The sequence below is a fragment of the Megalopta genalis genome, chromosome 7 (genome assembly GCF_051020955.1).
Source record: "Megalopta genalis isolate 19385.01 chromosome 7, iyMegGena1_principal, whole genome shotgun sequence".
Lineage (NCBI taxonomy): Eukaryota > Metazoa > Arthropoda > Insecta > Hymenoptera > Halictidae > Megalopta > Megalopta genalis.
This window is the reverse complement of record NC_135019.1, coordinates 733,611-749,822: the sequence shown is the minus strand read 5'-3', so window position 1 is coordinate 749,822 and position 16,212 is coordinate 733,611. Positions and strand designations below refer to the sequence as shown.

General features: G+C 43.3%; 1 protein-coding gene across 6 annotated transcripts in view; it reads right to left on the bottom strand.

Moving 5' to 3' along the window:
- The window catches only part of LOC117218597 (protein Skeletor, isoforms B/C), a 109,467-nt gene that overhangs the window by 12,520 nt on the left and 80,735 nt on the right, over positions 1–16,212 (bottom strand). For 5 of the 6 annotated variants that reach the window (XM_033467115.2, XM_033467112.2, XM_033467114.2 and 2 more), the window contains exons 5-11: positions 7,626–7,864; positions 5,983–6,163; positions 5,704–5,724; positions 4,222–4,594; positions 1,809–2,129; positions 1,579–1,702; positions 570–864 (exon numbers count right to left, since the gene is read on the bottom strand). In XM_033467115.2, coding sequence (XP_033323006.2) covers positions 570–864; positions 1,579–1,702; positions 1,809–2,129; positions 4,222–4,594; positions 5,704–5,724; positions 5,983–6,163; positions 7,626–7,864 — 1,554 coding nt within the window. The remainder of the gene's footprint in view (positions 1–569; positions 865–1,578; positions 1,703–1,808; positions 2,130–4,221; positions 4,595–5,703; positions 5,725–5,982; positions 6,164–7,625; positions 7,865–16,212) is intronic. The other variant, XM_033467118.2, reaches the window with a different exon arrangement.

Here is a 16,212-nt window from a genome sequence, read left to right as displayed (position 1 = left end):
TATCAACTCTTGGCATATACTTTTGTCTACGAGTTTTTATGTATCATATTATACATGCAATAATTGCCTCGAAGTTGTTTAACACTGAACCTACCAGGACGGTAATTTTGACCGGTTTCGCATTTTGTATTTTCAGATTGTTAACGTTAAAATGACTATCTTATAGAAAACAATTGAATAGATTTCCTAATTCACTCTTATCATTCTTATAAAATAACGTTATTCACTTTTAGTGCACTGTAGGTTCAGCGTTAACACGTTGAGCGACCCTAAGCTTTGACCAGGTTCTGAAAATCGTTTTCGCTGTAACACGTTCGAACGAACTGAACGTTACTAAGATTTTTAGAATGCAAAATATTTAAACTAATAGTTACTGCAGTAAATTTTCACTTTCCACTTCAAGATTTATCGATTAAATGGCTTTGATACTGTGGTGTGCATTGGGGTTGATATTCTTAAAACTTAAATACACTGTAAAACAGTCTCCGGTGCATAAAGAGGAATGCGTGACAGACACCCTCGGAGTGACAAGGGTCAAACAAACCGCGAACCGAGAGATTGTCGCGCACCTGGTAGTAAACCACGTCCGGGGTATCTTCGGCGACGGTCCAGTGGAGCTCGGCCGGTTCGCCCTTATCGCACACCAGCTGCAGAGTCTCGAAGAAGTTCTCGAACGTCTCCATCTCCAGACTCATGTCGATAGTCTTATGCTTCCATTCGCAATAACGTCCAACCGCGGTCGGATAGGGGTAGCCTTCGGCGTCGAACTTCACCCCGGCGTACACCTTCTGGTCCGTTTTTTCCGTGTTGCTCTTCTGGTCGTAACCACCCTCCTTACTGTCCGTAATGTAGAAAGGGTGATAACTGCAACAACGACGTTCGAAAATCTGATCGATAACAGAACCTGTCTTCCGAAAGAAGGAACGATCCCGATGCTTACGACGTTGATCTATTCGAGGGCACCCTTCCGGGCGATCTGGAAGATCTGAACCGTCGCTCGTTTGTTCACTCGAAAGAGGACATAGACGCGTCGATAACGGCGACGGTGTACGGTAAAACCTCGATTATCCGAATTAAACGGAGTGACCGAATGTTTGGATAACAGATATTACTAGCAAGATGTCATCTTCGTTGACTTGTACGATAAAGTAAATTCTCCTTAACCGTTCGTCTGCTGAGGTATTTTTTCATAATAAGAAGAGCGACATAAGAAGAGCGCGATAGCGAACCTCAGCAGTCAAACGGTTAATTGACGCTCGGATTAAACATAAACAATTTGGGAAGAGTCCATTTTTGTTTTCAAGCTAAGCATCAATTAGAGAGAATCTACTGTGAATCGTTATACATACGAATAACTTTAGATTGTGAAAAGAATTCGAACAGCAGATTATTCTGACGTCGGAGGATAATCCAGATTCTACTATATTTAGGGTTGCTTCTCTCGAAAAAAAAAGAAAAGCAGACCATAATTAGCAATTCGAATCGAGAACAATCAACCTCGATGTAACGAGAACTGGAACATCGTAGCAAATAGGGGATCATCGATCGGTTGCCTCAGAATTTGAAATTTCGACTCGCCTGGCAATGTTGGTCGGATCTTTCCCGCCCTCTACGATGAAGGTGTAGTTTTTTCCCCTCTCGACGGTCAGCTCGGGGATCAGGAGATCGTTGATGTACCAGGCGATGCCCCAGGAAGGTAGACCTGCGATAAAACGGTTTATCAATTCTAGCATTTAAAAATCGCGTAACTCGAGAGTCGGAGGACCGCTCGGATTGAACCGTCCGCGGGCCTCTCGACGATCAGTTACCGGTGATCCTCGAGTATCCCCTCTTTCCGCCGGTAGGCCCTATCCTAGCGGTAAACGTAGTTTCGTTGGTGATCGACATCGGCGGCCAGGGTGCAACATCGGACATGTCCGGCACGTTGTAGAGAGAATTCGTGCACTTGTGGACGTTCCTCGACGTGAAATCGATACGAATATCCCCGGTCGTCTTGTCGAAGCTATCGTGAGCGTTGGCCTCTCCTCTCGTGTTCAGCCGTCCTATCGCCGCGATCACGCTCGTCTCCGAGGTCGGGATCATTCTGTCCCTCTCCGGCTCGTTCGTTTGCAACGGTCTCCTGTAGGTCACTGAAAAGTGTAATCACGACGTTTAGTTCGAACTCTGCGGTTACGGGCCCGTTCTCGTCGGGAATTTCGCTGGATAGAATTGTAACTTGCTAACACGATCCTATTACCAGAAGGCACCCCCCTCCCCGCCCGCGCCGTTCCTACTCTACGATCGGATCCTTCAGAAACCAGCTACAGTAATGCCTTCCTAACTGACGCTCAGATTGTCCACAAAAATGGACAATTTGGAAAGAAGAGATACGATTATCCAAGCCTTATTGCTCGCTTTTTATAGTTGTTGGCAATTCATAACTATAAAAACGATCCGCAAGGCTCGCGAATAATCGAATAATATTGTCCATTTTCCTCTCTCCACAATCTTAGTGTCAATTAGGGAGAATTTACTGTATATTAATACCTCGAGTAAAGACTCCTTGCAGCACGCATCGAGCTCAAGGCCCGCGCTAACGCGCTTATTACTTCCCCAGAGTTGTTTTATAGCGTAAGACAATTAAGAAAACCGGATAAAACATAGTCTTTTTTATTCGAAGCATCTATTAATACGAAGCATCTGTTACCATTGTGGAAGGATCAATTACCGGAACGAGCCGATCGTATGGTCGAGGCAATGAACAGAGGAGCAATGAACTAGGAAGGCCGTGGGACTTTCGAATTGTCGTTAAAGGGGTAAGTCGCGAATACGACTGCGTGAGTGAGAGCGAGGGAGAAATAGCGGACGCGTAATATACATACGTGTAAGTGACGAACGTCCAAGCCGGAGACAGAGTTTAACGTATTATTACGTTACAGCGATTACACCGATTACAACGATTACGGCAATACAGCAATTTGTACAAAGACGAAGCGTCCGTCGTTTAATACATTTAATTGAACCTTTACCGGTTGCGCATTACTCTCCCGCACCTATTACAGTAAATTCTCTCCAATTGTCCTTCAGCTTGTAGACAAAACTGGAGACAATTTGGGAAGAGGAGATACGATTATTCGAGCCTTGGCGGTTAGTTTTTATTGTTGCCGATTATCAACGATTATAAAAACGAGCCGCGAGGCTCGAACGATCGTGTCTTCCTCAGAGTTTGGATTTCGATCGTAAATTCATCGAAGAGTCGAACGTCTAGAGCAGGGTTTCGCAAGCATTTTCGGATCGCCCTAAATTCTCCCTAATTGTCCTCCAGCTTGTAAAAACAAAAATTTGGGAAGAGTTTAATGCATATAGTGGGAGGCATCGAGGTCGTCGAAGCGTCGAGGCGAGAGGCGATCCAAAAATGCTCGCGAAACCTGCTCTAGACGTTCGACTCTTCGATGAATTTACGATCGAAATCCAAACTCTGAGAATGATCGGAAATCCTACTATAGTGTCGCGGTTATATGACGAATTCCCGACCAGATGTCTCCGATACGTTGCGTCCAAACAACTCTAGACAGACTTACACTTACTGACAGAAGTTCAGAAACAACGTAATCGTTTGATACATTTCGGTATATTCTCTATCTTCTAAAATACATAGGTTGGAACTAAAAATAGCATAATTAGATAGCATCCTATACATCAATAATCAGTGAGTTTTTTCTCAAACATACTTGTACGAGAGCCACAATTAAATTGAATCGAAGAAACAGGGCAAAAGCTGCGCGACATAAGTTAAGAAACACGCATCGCTTAAGTTATATAATTATAAAGTTATATATATATTATATATATTATATATTTATATATATATATATTTATTATATATATTATATTAATAATATATAATTATATATAATTATTATATTTATATATTATATATTATAAAGTTATACAATTTAATGAAAAACAGCGATGTATCAATGTCTGTAGTTTTCGTAACAGACTAATAAGACGTTGGTTGACCCTTGGATTTGAGGACTGCATGCTATTTTTATTGTTATATTTAGTTCCAACCTATGTATTTTAGAAGATAGAGAATATACCGAAATGTATCAAACGATTACGTCGTTTCTTAACTTTTATCAATAAGTATATATTGTTGACGGATGTTCCCCGAAGGATCAGAGTTTCTCCGGGAATGATCGAGGGACAGGTAGAGAGAGAGAGAGAGAGATTTCGCACCTCTGGTGATCCCATTCTTCCTCTCGCCGTGCACGTAGACGGCGTCGTTCTTGCCCCCTATTCTCTCGTCGGGGCACACGCCGGTCAGGCCGTTGCACTGCGCGTACCCGGACATGTAATAGTCCTCGGCGATGAATTTGCCGGTCCTGTTGTCGTAAGCGACCACGACCACGTCTCCTCCCAGCATCTCGGGCTTGTCATCGCTGCCGGACAGGCCGAACGCGATGTACTGGTCCTCGCGGATGCGTCCCGACACCTTAATCTGTATGTCGTCGCCCATGATCACCCACTGCACCTGCACCCGACCGTCCAGCATCTCGATGCAATCGGTCTGCTCGTCCGACGACGGCAGCGGGGGCAATGTGCTGCTCGTCTGAAAACGCAGTCCGAAACCTCTCTTCAAACACCGAACGAACGGCAACACGTACGTTCGATCGAGTCACAAATCTTCCGATCGAATCGATTCGTCGATCGATCGATCAATCAAGAATCTTCTGCAGGAGAACCCGTTGTTCTCGAGATAGCGATTTGTTCAATGAACGAGCATTTCAAGTGTTATATGAAAAAGTAAGAAACGTCATAACCTTCTCGAGTTAAAATTTATACGGTAGTTGCAGAGACGCTATTGTTGTTGCACGCGAAATGACGGTTCTTCGATTTGATATTCACTCGGTAATATTTCATTCGCAACGACCGAATATTTTGTATAAATTTATCGATTTTATTTGGTGTTCGTACATTGCTCCGAAGCTACTATTATTATCCTATTATTACCATAATTATCTATTATTCACATTTCTGAAGCTACTATTATTAACACTGTGTCGTCCGGTGGCAGCACGCTGGTGCCATGCAAAAACCATCTGTTGTATGCCGGTGGTACCGCTTTGATGCCATTTTAAAAAACTGAAATAACATTTGAACTATATTTCTTGGGTGATAAAAGGCAGCAAACTAACTATAGCATTGTGCTTATTTAACTAAGAATTAAGTACGAACATTCTTGGATGACATATCTTAATTTTAGGAATTTATATTACCGCCATCTTCGACATTTTTTTTTAAATCTAAAATTTCCAAGCTATTATGCCGGCGTCAAACAAAAGAATCGTATCTAAGATCTGCGGACGGCATAGTGTTAAAAGATGCTGGGTTTGAGTTCGAAGATGTGCGAGTTTATTAGTAAAACCGCTCAATTACGATAACACAATTCAGGGAGATTAAATAACAATCGTCGTAAAAATAAACAAAACATAAAGCTTGAGTGTTCGTTCACCGGACAGATAATTTATTGTCGTTTCAATCGACGTTCGAACTTATTTCTGACTCGACCCAATTCGTACGAGGCAGTCGGACACACTATGAAATATTAAACATATACAGTGTGCGATGTTCGATCGAAATGAGAGCTAAATTTGAGTGAGAGGCATATGTGTATGTGTGTGTGTGCGTGTTGTGTACACATGTTTTTGCGTTACTTACAGGATTGTACCACCAATGCGGCTATCCCCGGTAAAATTATATGAGATTAATTAGACTTTCCGATGGTTCAGGACGATGCCTGGACAATTGTAAGGTCGCTAAGCTTGCAATCAAACATTTTGAGTCGGATGAGCGCGCGATAGAGAAAAAAAGTAAGAAAGAGTGGGATGGATACAGGAGAGAGAGAGAGAGAAAGAAAGAGAGAAAGAGAAAGAGAGAGAAAGAGAGAGCGATTGTGATCTGCCGCGAACGAAGAAGTATTATTCGGGCTTCGGTTACCGTGATCTTCGTCTGACCGAGTGCTGGAGGAACGTCCAAGTCCTTCGGGATCATGACATGCCCGAAATTGTGCCTGTACTCCACGCACCACACCGCCAGCCAGTCTATGTCGTACACGGTCAAGTGGTCCGGCAAGACTATCTCGATGTCCTGGCCTTGATAGGGTCCCAGCTTCTCCAGACTGCAAAGAAGAACGCCGTCAGTTCGCCGGGTCGCTTTCGATCGCGATAGTCGCTCGATCGATCGAACGGTTGCGATCGATCGCTTCCAACTTCGTTCGCGATTTCTCGTCGAAACGGTAATAATCGTCGATCGAATAAACTTTGATAACGATGGCGTCTCGTATTTGAGCCGTTTATTTTGAAAGTGGCATAAGTCACTTGCGTTTCAACACGTTTAAACATATGGATGCTAACTTTCGAGAAGATTTACTTGTATTTGTTATCTCAGGATACTGATATTTTTCTCGGTATAAATAATTTCGTATAAACATTAAAAAATCACCACTTTTCATTACGGTAAAGTGACTTAAACCACTTTCAAAATAAATAGTTTAGAAAAATGACTGACATATATTAATTTTGTCCGACGTATTTTACCGAAGTGACGTTTTGAAAGGACAGTGATTGACTAAAATTGTTGAATAAATTACATATATAATAATAATTTGTACCATGAACATATTTAATATAAAGGTTTGATTTAAGTATTTTTTATTTTAATATTCATAAAATACAAAAATAATTAGTACATTTTGAAACATAAGTATAAGCAATTTATATGAAAATACATCGGTTCAATTTAATTTTCGTCATCGATAGGAGTGATTAAGTCCTCGGTAATCGTGTTTTGTTTGAAATTTTTAAAATAACTGTGGTATATCGGGGGTATATAATTAAGCAAGTCCATCGTGTCTTTGTATTTTGCTGAAGAAACAGGACGAGATCCAGCGTATAACGGATCCATTTCTATTTGTGAATAACGCCTAGGTCTTCCTCTTTTTGGTGACAAATCCAAAGTTAGAAATTCATCTTTTTCATCTAAAGTTAGTTTATAAAACATTTTATAGGGAATATCATATATCTACAATATAATTTACAAAATTGCACTGTTCTTTCGCGCTTATAAAAATAAGTCCAGTGATCATAACTTTTTTAAAAATACTGAAAATAATTCAAAACGATACTTCACACACACTTATCACACGTTTCTATTTCTTTTACACTAAGCCCCGCAATTAATTTCCTGGGTACAGCGACTTACGCCACTTTCAAAATAAACACGTTTGTTATACCGTTAATTAGCAAAACTTCTCTCGAACAAATCTCAATAGTTCTCAACTTATTGATTGCAAATTTTTTTAAAATGAAAAGATACCGTTCAATTGTAATTAATGTTACCATTAACTCGATTTTTTTGAAAAAGTGACTTATGCCACTTTCAAAGTAAACGGCTCATTTATCGTATTTATCCTACGATTTCTCGTAGGAAAAAATAAAGACGAGACACGGTCCGTCTCGGCGCGGAAACGCGCGCGGATTCACGGTTCGGCGACGCCGATTCGATTCGCGCGAGAGATAAGCGGCGAGGTTCGTTACCGAATTTGGAACGCGCGGAGACTCGCGGAAGGATTAAAACGGTACCTTTGAACCTGGTTGGGCACTTTGACGCCGAACGCGTGGGGCTGCGTGCCGTTCCCGACCATGAAGTAAGCGTCCGGGCCTGCCCCGTCGTAATGCAAATTCGGTATGTAGAAAGTTCTGCTATCTAGGATGGAGATATTCCCGCTACGAAGTCCGTGAGCCAACCTCGTGAACTCCGCCAGCATTCTGACCTTCGGTATCGTTATGTTCTGCGGGATAGGCACGCTGCTTACGCTCATCTGAAATTAAGAACACTCTTGATCCCCTCGAACGGCTTCCAACCTAACTGCTGCCACGATTTTTTGCCAGCTTCCGAAAGCCCGTTCGGTACCGCCGTTTCATGATTTCCCGAAAATCGGTAACTATAAAACTGAAAATCGGTAACTATAAAAACGAGTCGCACGGCTCGAATTCGCAAGGCTCCTCTTTCTAAGTTGTCCATTTTTGTGGACAATCTGAGCGTCAATTAGAGAGACATTACTGTACAGCAATTTTCTTTCCACGATCGAGTGAAACAAGTTTAAAAATTGACATTTGTCTGAAATATTCTAATTCTTGGCTAGATAATTCTTATCTTTCCTGCAGCTATAACTTGATCGCGAATAATTTTAGCCACGACGATTACTATACGAACACCAAGTTATAGCAACGAAGGGGTTCGAAGATTCCAAGTACAGTAAATTCTCCCTAATTGACGCTCAGCTTGTACACAAAAATAGCGGCTCGTTTTTATAGTTATTTTCAGCAACTATGAAAAAGAGCCACACGGCTCGAACAATCGTATCTCCTCTTCCCAAGTTGTCCATCTTTGTGAACGATCTGAGCGTTAATTAGAGAGACATTACTGTATTACTCGACGGCAAATGTAACGAGCCCGTCAAAATGGCCGGTTCCGCGTGTTTTATTTTAACCCCTCGACGACGGCATCCTGGATATGAGCCGGTAATTTCATTTCCCATCGACGCAAAAATAACGTCGTTTAACCTTGATAACATTAACATTCTGACAATAATTTCATAGCATTAACATAATTTTATTTACAAATACATTGATATAAAAAGTCGCAAGGTATTATTTATTCCTACACATAGTAGAACCGGCGTTGAGAGGTTAATGTTATTAACACTATGCCGTCCGCAGATCTTAGATACGATTCTTTTGTTTGATGCTGGCATAATAGCTTGGAAATTTTAGCTTTAAAAAAAAATTTCGAAGATGGCGGTAATATAAATTCCTAAAATTAAGATATGTCATCCAAGAATTTTCGTACTTAATTCTTAGTTAAATAAGCACAATGCTATAGTTAGTTTGCTGCTTTTTAACATCCAAGAAATATAGTTCAAATGTTATTTCAGTTAGATTTTAAAAAAAATGTCGAAGATGGCGGTAATATAAATTCGTAGAATTAAGATATGTCGTCCAAGAATTTTCGTACTTAATTCTTAGTTAAATAAGCACAATGCTATAGTTAGTTTGCTGCCTTTTAATACCCAAGAAATATAGTTCAAATGTTATTTCAGTTTTTTAAAATGGCACCAAAGCGGTACCACCGGCATACAACGGATAGTTTTTGCATGGCATCAGCGTGGTGCCACCAGACGACATAGTGTTAACATGCCTGAGAACGTTACGATTAGCGAAGGAGCTTCCTCGCGTCGAGACTCGTCGCGCGGATACGGGGTCGACGACAGCCGAAGCTTTTCCATCGAGGAGCGAGAAGGTGTGCGGTTTCCGGGCTTTCGAACGGGAACCGTCTCATCAGCCTATCTTTCAGAGACCGCATATTTACACCCTCGCCGTCGAAAAAGTCGATCTATCATCCCTTACCCCCTGTTGAAGCTGACGTACCGAAAGGGTGGCTGATTTGAGGTCGTTTATATTCTCGGTTCCGTCAAACGTCTGAATAAGTAAGACGGGGTGGAAGTGGCGACGAGAGAAAAAGAGCGAAATAGAGAGAGAGAGGGAAAGACGATGTAAGGAAGAAGGAGAGAGAGAGGGGGGGAGCGAAGGACAGAGGACGGTGAAAGTAAAAAAAGAGAAAGATCTCGAGCGGGACCTCGTAAAATCCGAGAAACGGATTCCACCCTCTATACAGGGTGATCTACTCTCTTACCCCCAGGGGAGCGTTTTATGGGAGAAAATTCAACGTTCTCAACGATTTCTCAACTCATTCCGAAACCCCGGACAAATCTATTCGCTTACGATACAGTTTTATACACTTGCTTCCGCCCCTCGCGCTGCTTCCTTATCGCGCTCGCTGCACGAGACTCCGATAAGCTTCTTGAAAATATGCCCGGTTAAACGAGCTAATCTTAGCAACGCAACTTTAACAAGGCTTTCGAAAACAAGCCGAGGTTCTTCGTGTTACACCATGAGATCGTACACCGATCGATCGTTTCTAGGATTCCCAGACGAAAATCATGATCGATCGATGGTATCGTGTATTCAGAATTACAGTAATGTCTCTCTAATTGACGCTCGGATTGTCCATGAAAATTGACAATTCGGAAAGAGGAGATACGATTGTTCGAGCTTTGCAGCTCGTTTTTATAATTGTTGAAAATCGGTAACTATAAAAACGAGTCGCAAGGCTCCTCTTCCCAAATTGTCCATTTTTGTGCACAATCTGAGCGTCAGTTAGAGAGACATTACTGTATTTCGGCAACGCTGTATAAACACGATCTACCATCTACTGTCTTACCGTCGTTCTTGTAATATACTCTCGATTGTAACGATAAAAATAAGTGTACGCAAACCGAACCAACTGTGTGCAAAAGCAATCCTTAACGCTAAACCTATCGAATTCTAAAAGCGACTAAAATGTGCTGTTTTATAAGAACGACGCGACGGAATTTACCGAAACATTTCGCTATTTTTATCGCAGCAGATGCCCGAATCGCGGCGTTTAGAGACACCATGGGACAAGGGGTTAAAATAGAAGAATTCGATTCTTGTCGGCGAACGAGAGCTGATTTTTCCTCGTCGAATCGGATTAAAGATTCCGCGCAGGCAACGTGTACGCGATGTCGGGCCGATTAACTCGCTTCCTATTTTTCTATTGTCTTTTTCATCGGCCTCCCCTCCCCCCTCGGTCCGCGCCACTCCGCCCCTCGAAAAACTGTGCCAAGAGTCGAAGATTGGAAAGTCGGTGAATATCTTCGACGTCTTCGATATTCCGCTCAAGGCTACTGTATACGTGGCCTGATTCCGCCCGTTTCGAGATGTTCTTTGGATCCGACACCCAGACTTTTGTCTACAAAGGAATCGATACAGGGCGATACCTTGAACCGGCGATATGAGTTTCCATATCAGGGTCACTCGGCTCGTTACATTATTTTCTTTCTTCCTTTCGCGGCTCGTCGATCGTGAAACGCGACGGAACGTTCGAACGCCGAAAAATCAGAAACGATCGCTCGCCGATTATTATACAGGGTGTCCCAAAAATGTCTCGCAATCCGGAAATGGGAGGTTCCCGAGGTCGTTCGAAGCAACTTTTTCCTCTACGAAAATTTTCTCCGAGGCTTCGTTTACGAGTTATCAACGAAAAACACTGACCAATAAGAGGCGAGCTCGGCTGGCGCGCGGCGGTCCAGCCAACGAGTGCACGGAGCCCGGTTCCGCTTATTGGCTCGGCCGTCTCGCGCCAAATGATCTCGCCTCTGATTGGTCACTGTTTTTCGTTGATAACTCGTTAACGAAGCCGCGGATTGCATTTTCGCTAAGGAAGAAGTTGCTTCGAATCACCTCAGGAATCCCCTACTTTCGGATTGCGAGACATTTTCGGGACACCCTGTATTCGACGAAAATTATATTCGAGAAAACTCTGTCGACTCGCGCCGCTTCCAACGATTCGAATCACGCGTCTCGCGATTTTCTCGCATTTTTCTCGTTTCGGAACGCCGTCGAGCGACGAAACTTTCGAAACGGCGCTGCAATAAAGTTCCGAAAGTAGATGCAACGGCAACGTGACGGTGCAAAGGGCTACGATTTTTCCTGGACAGACGCGCGACAGAGTTTCCCGGTTGATCGAGATTGTTCCCACGGCTTTCGAATTTAATTTCCCTCCGTCGAAGCGCATTATCCTCGGAGTAGCAATCCGCGAAGACGGATCTACTCCGGGTTAATGTGTTTAAATGCTCGAGAGAGGCGGAGACGACACGACGCGACGCGACGCCGGCTTTAGAAATGTTTGTCAACGGAACTTTAGCACCGCCGGAAGATCGATTAATAATTTTCCCGGTAAGTCGGCTAGCTCGCCGGGCAAGAAAACTTCTTCATTAACCGAACCGGCGCGACCCGCCTCAAAGGCGACAGCTCGCAATCCTGGCTCCACTTGCAAATTACTGTTCCGAGGACGGTTTGCTGCCTTCCAGCCGACGGATCAACGATGACCATTATTTTTAAACGTCGCGTTACGATTCTGCGCAATTAATCGCATTAAAAAAAGTCCAACCGGTCCGCGTTGTATTCGTTAGAGAACATTAAAAAGCGCGTTACGTAAAACGATCGCGTTTTTTATAGTGGCAGAAGCAGTCCGTCAAATAATTTGTTCGAATCTCAGCATTTCCAACGATATCTCTCGTGCCGATTTCTAGCGACTCTAAGTTCAGAAACGACGATCAAATTTCGCGTTTATGAGCGCGACGCGCAAACAAGCTAATCATCGTTGTGCTCGCTCTGTATTCTTCGATCGCAGCGGTGTTGTTCGTTCGGAATTTATCCCGAACGGACAAAGCGTGAACATATAGCGTTTGCGAAAAATTTTCGCGTAAAAATACTCGAAAGACAATTCTTGGATTTTGCACCACGATAATACTCTGTCGTATACGTTGCGATCTCGACAAGCGAATTCTTTTTATCACAAAAACTCAACAAATCGTTTGTCTATCATCTCGGGTTATGTCAAGGTTATGACATAACCTTGACCTTTTTTAATCGATTATGACGAATAAATAAGTGGTTTATATTTTAGATGGAAATTCCGAGTACAGTAATGTCTCTTAGATTGAGTAATCGACGCTCAGATTGTCCACGAGAATGGACAATTTGGGAATAGGAGACACGATTTTGTTCGAACCTTGAGCCTCGTTTTTATAGTCACGAATTGTCAACAACTATAAAAAACGAGCTACAAGGCTCGAACAATTGTATCTCCTCTTCCCAAATTGTCCATTACTGTACCTTTTTTACACAATGTACCTATTTCAGCTGTTCGCAGAAGCTTGCTTCGACGAAAATCAGCCTCGGCATTTCGAGCGACTTCAACTTTAAGACTTTCACACTGAAAGTCTGAAAAAGTTCCGCCGATTGTTCCGAAGCTAGAAAATGTCTTTCGTTCTTCGGTCGAGTCTCTCGGATGCCGATCGTAAAACGGTCGAAGTGTTTCTCGTTTCGAAGAAGCGATCGGAGCCGCCTCGAAGAGCGGTCCCCCTTCGAGCCCCGCGAGTCCGCCGGTCGTCGGATGCTAATTCCGTCGTTAATAATAATCATTATCAGCGAGCCGTGGCTCGGCGTTCTCCCGAGGGTTCGAAATTTGCACGCGCATTAATCCCATTTCGTTTAAGGGCTCGTCAATCATATCCACCCTCCGCGGGCCGGCGTTTCCGCGCGCGTGTGCGTTTAGGTGCTCGTGTACGTGCGCGGGCTTCATACGAACGCAACGGAGCCGGAGATGTTGGCCACCGATGAACTGGGACTCGAGCTTAATGGTGTTTTGAGTGGGCACGATGCACTCAAAATTGGTCCTCGACGCCGAGCAAGAGACTCGAGGGTCCGTCTGACAGTTTCCACATTGGATCCGGCGAATTCAATCCCCGCCGATCGCTTATCGTTCGATCTCCGATCCTCGTACAATTTTTCCAACGTCGATCGTCGTCGCGCGATCAAAGGAAAATTGCTCGAGATCGGCGCTACCTCCTCGAAGGGCATCGCGCGAATCGGTCGTCGCGGCCGTTGCTCTCGCGAAAATTACCGCCCGCTGGAGATCACGGTGCCTCGACGTTAATTACAGGATGAACGAGGACGAACGCGTCGTCGATGGTACAGCTGGTAATTAGCGGGGCGCTTTATTAGCCCGAGCGAACTTTCGACAGCCGAAAAGTCAAAGAAGCCGAACGCGCGCTGTGTCGCCGATAATAAGCCGTGGGCCATCCCCCCACCCCCTCCCCCGGTTGATTAGAAACGGGGGTAGGAAAAATAATTAGCAAGACGCGCGAGCCTTCGACGCGGAGAACGGCGGCCGGGTTTAATGGAAATCGCGAACTTACCGTGGGAAACGGGTCGCTTTGTGCCACGGGCTTGATCCTGCGCGACGAAGACGGTTTATAAACCCGGGATGCGGTAGTCGCGAGGGTTCCTCGTCAATTCGATACCTTTGATCTGGTCGTTATACGCAGACCCAAGTTTCATAGGGGGTTGCTGCAGCCCCTAATAGACTGTTTATCTCGTAAGCCCGGATTTAGATTCGCATCGGGTCCCATTATGCGACTCGCGGGTCCGTCCGCGCCAATATCTCTTCCTTTCCAGTCGCTCGAACATTCTTTTGGACCTCGCCGAAACCACCGAATCTCGTACTTCGACAGCTGGAATCGCCTTCGCGACGAGATTCTACCGTTTGCAAAATACAGCGAATTCTCCCTAATTTTCCAAGGACAATTTCGGAAGAACAGACACGATTATTCGAGCCGCGCACTATGATTACGTGTGATTATGTTTGTATACTACTATAACTAATACTATTAACTCTATTATAATATAGTATATTATATAGTATATATAATATTATATTATTATATTATATAATATAATATTATAATTATAATAATTATTATATAAATAATAATACTATAATATTATAATATATCAATTATAATATTATATTATTATATTATATAATATACTATATTATAATAGTTAACAGTACTAGTTATATCAGTATATATATATATATATATATATATATATATATATATATATATATTACTATTATACTGTTAACTATTATAACTACTATAACTACGCGTGACTATGATTATCAACGATCGGCAACTATAAAAATGAGCCGCGAAACTCGAACAATCGTATCTTTCTTTCCAAATTGTCCATTTTCGTTTACAAGTTGACGGAAAATCGAGGAGAATTTACTGTACTTGGCGCAAAGGCTGCGAACCGATACCGCGAGTCGGTGAAAATTGTATCATTGGACTATAAATTTGATGCATTTAACACGTTGACTGCCACGCGTGTTTACAACAAAATCTCCTACAGGCCACCCGTGCCGCTATAGGAAGCGTGCGCTGTTGATTCATGAATCGATTCCTGCACGAACAATTGGAATCTTTGCCGAGTACCGAGTGGTATAACTTAAAATCTCTGCCCTTATTGTTTTTCGATAATGAAAAGAAAAATGAGAAAGTCGGTTCTTAGCGAATCGTATAGCAGTGAAAAAAGGACCTGTTGCGATATTCGCACAAATTCGGATAACCGCGACGGGGAAGAGATCGGATTGCCCGGAAGGAGAAGCATAAATAGAATCACATCGTCGGATTCTGATTCGGATACCGATAAATGCAATCTTAGCGATAACGAATGTTACGAAGATACTATCGACGAGATGTCACGAGAATTGGTCTTGGTAGAAGAAAGAAATGTTGACGATACCGAGGAAGTTACGGTTCGAATAAAAGCTCGAATAAAAGATACGAAATGGACGAGCAAATCTGAAAAAACCAACAACTTTTTGTCCAAGCTGTCCCGATCAACCTCAACTTTGCAGAGAATGTTTTAATGTCATACACTGCGAATAACTTTTTTAATAAACCATTTTTATAAGAATTCGATAGTTTTGTTACCTCCCGTAGAATATTTGTCCAAATATTTTCGGAAATTCTTTGTAAGTAGTCGAATCAGCGTCACCCGAATTTCGAGTGACGTGATCTGATGAGAACTTTTGCTTAACACAACGTGTTAAGACGCGAATAGACGCGAACAGATGAAACGCACAAATTTTATACTCTGTCCAATGATATCCTCGTCGCGGACGCCGCTAATTTTCATCGATTCGTTTCGCGTTCTTTTCTACGAGTTTCCCGAGCTCGGTGCTACCGATGAAACTAGGTCCAGCGTGGCGATAAAAATTTAGCGGGAAGTTGAGAACCGGCGAGGCGAAGGTTACGTCCCAGATCAGGTTTTCGGAGCAGAGTTTCCCGGATTTGCCGCGAGCCTTTTCAGGGAAAAATTGGAACGTGACTGCGTCGACGCGACGTCAATCAGGATTAAGATCCACGCAGGACCCCGGACGCAATTGATGGGGGTCTGGTCCCCGTGGACGGACGCGATACGGCCGATATCGATATACACTCTCGTTACGGTACAGGCGGCTGGCCGAGCAGTCGATATTCAATCAAATAAATCCCCCTAACAAACTGGAGAATCGGAGATAGCATCAAGAAACAATCCCGTTGCAGGGGGAGCCAGGACTGCGCAATCATGAACGAACGAGGAATCTAATCGTTCGCCGGTGATACTTCGCTTGTACGCCAGCTTTCCGCTTTCCGCTTTCGCTGCTTTTTTGTTCATCCATATTTTT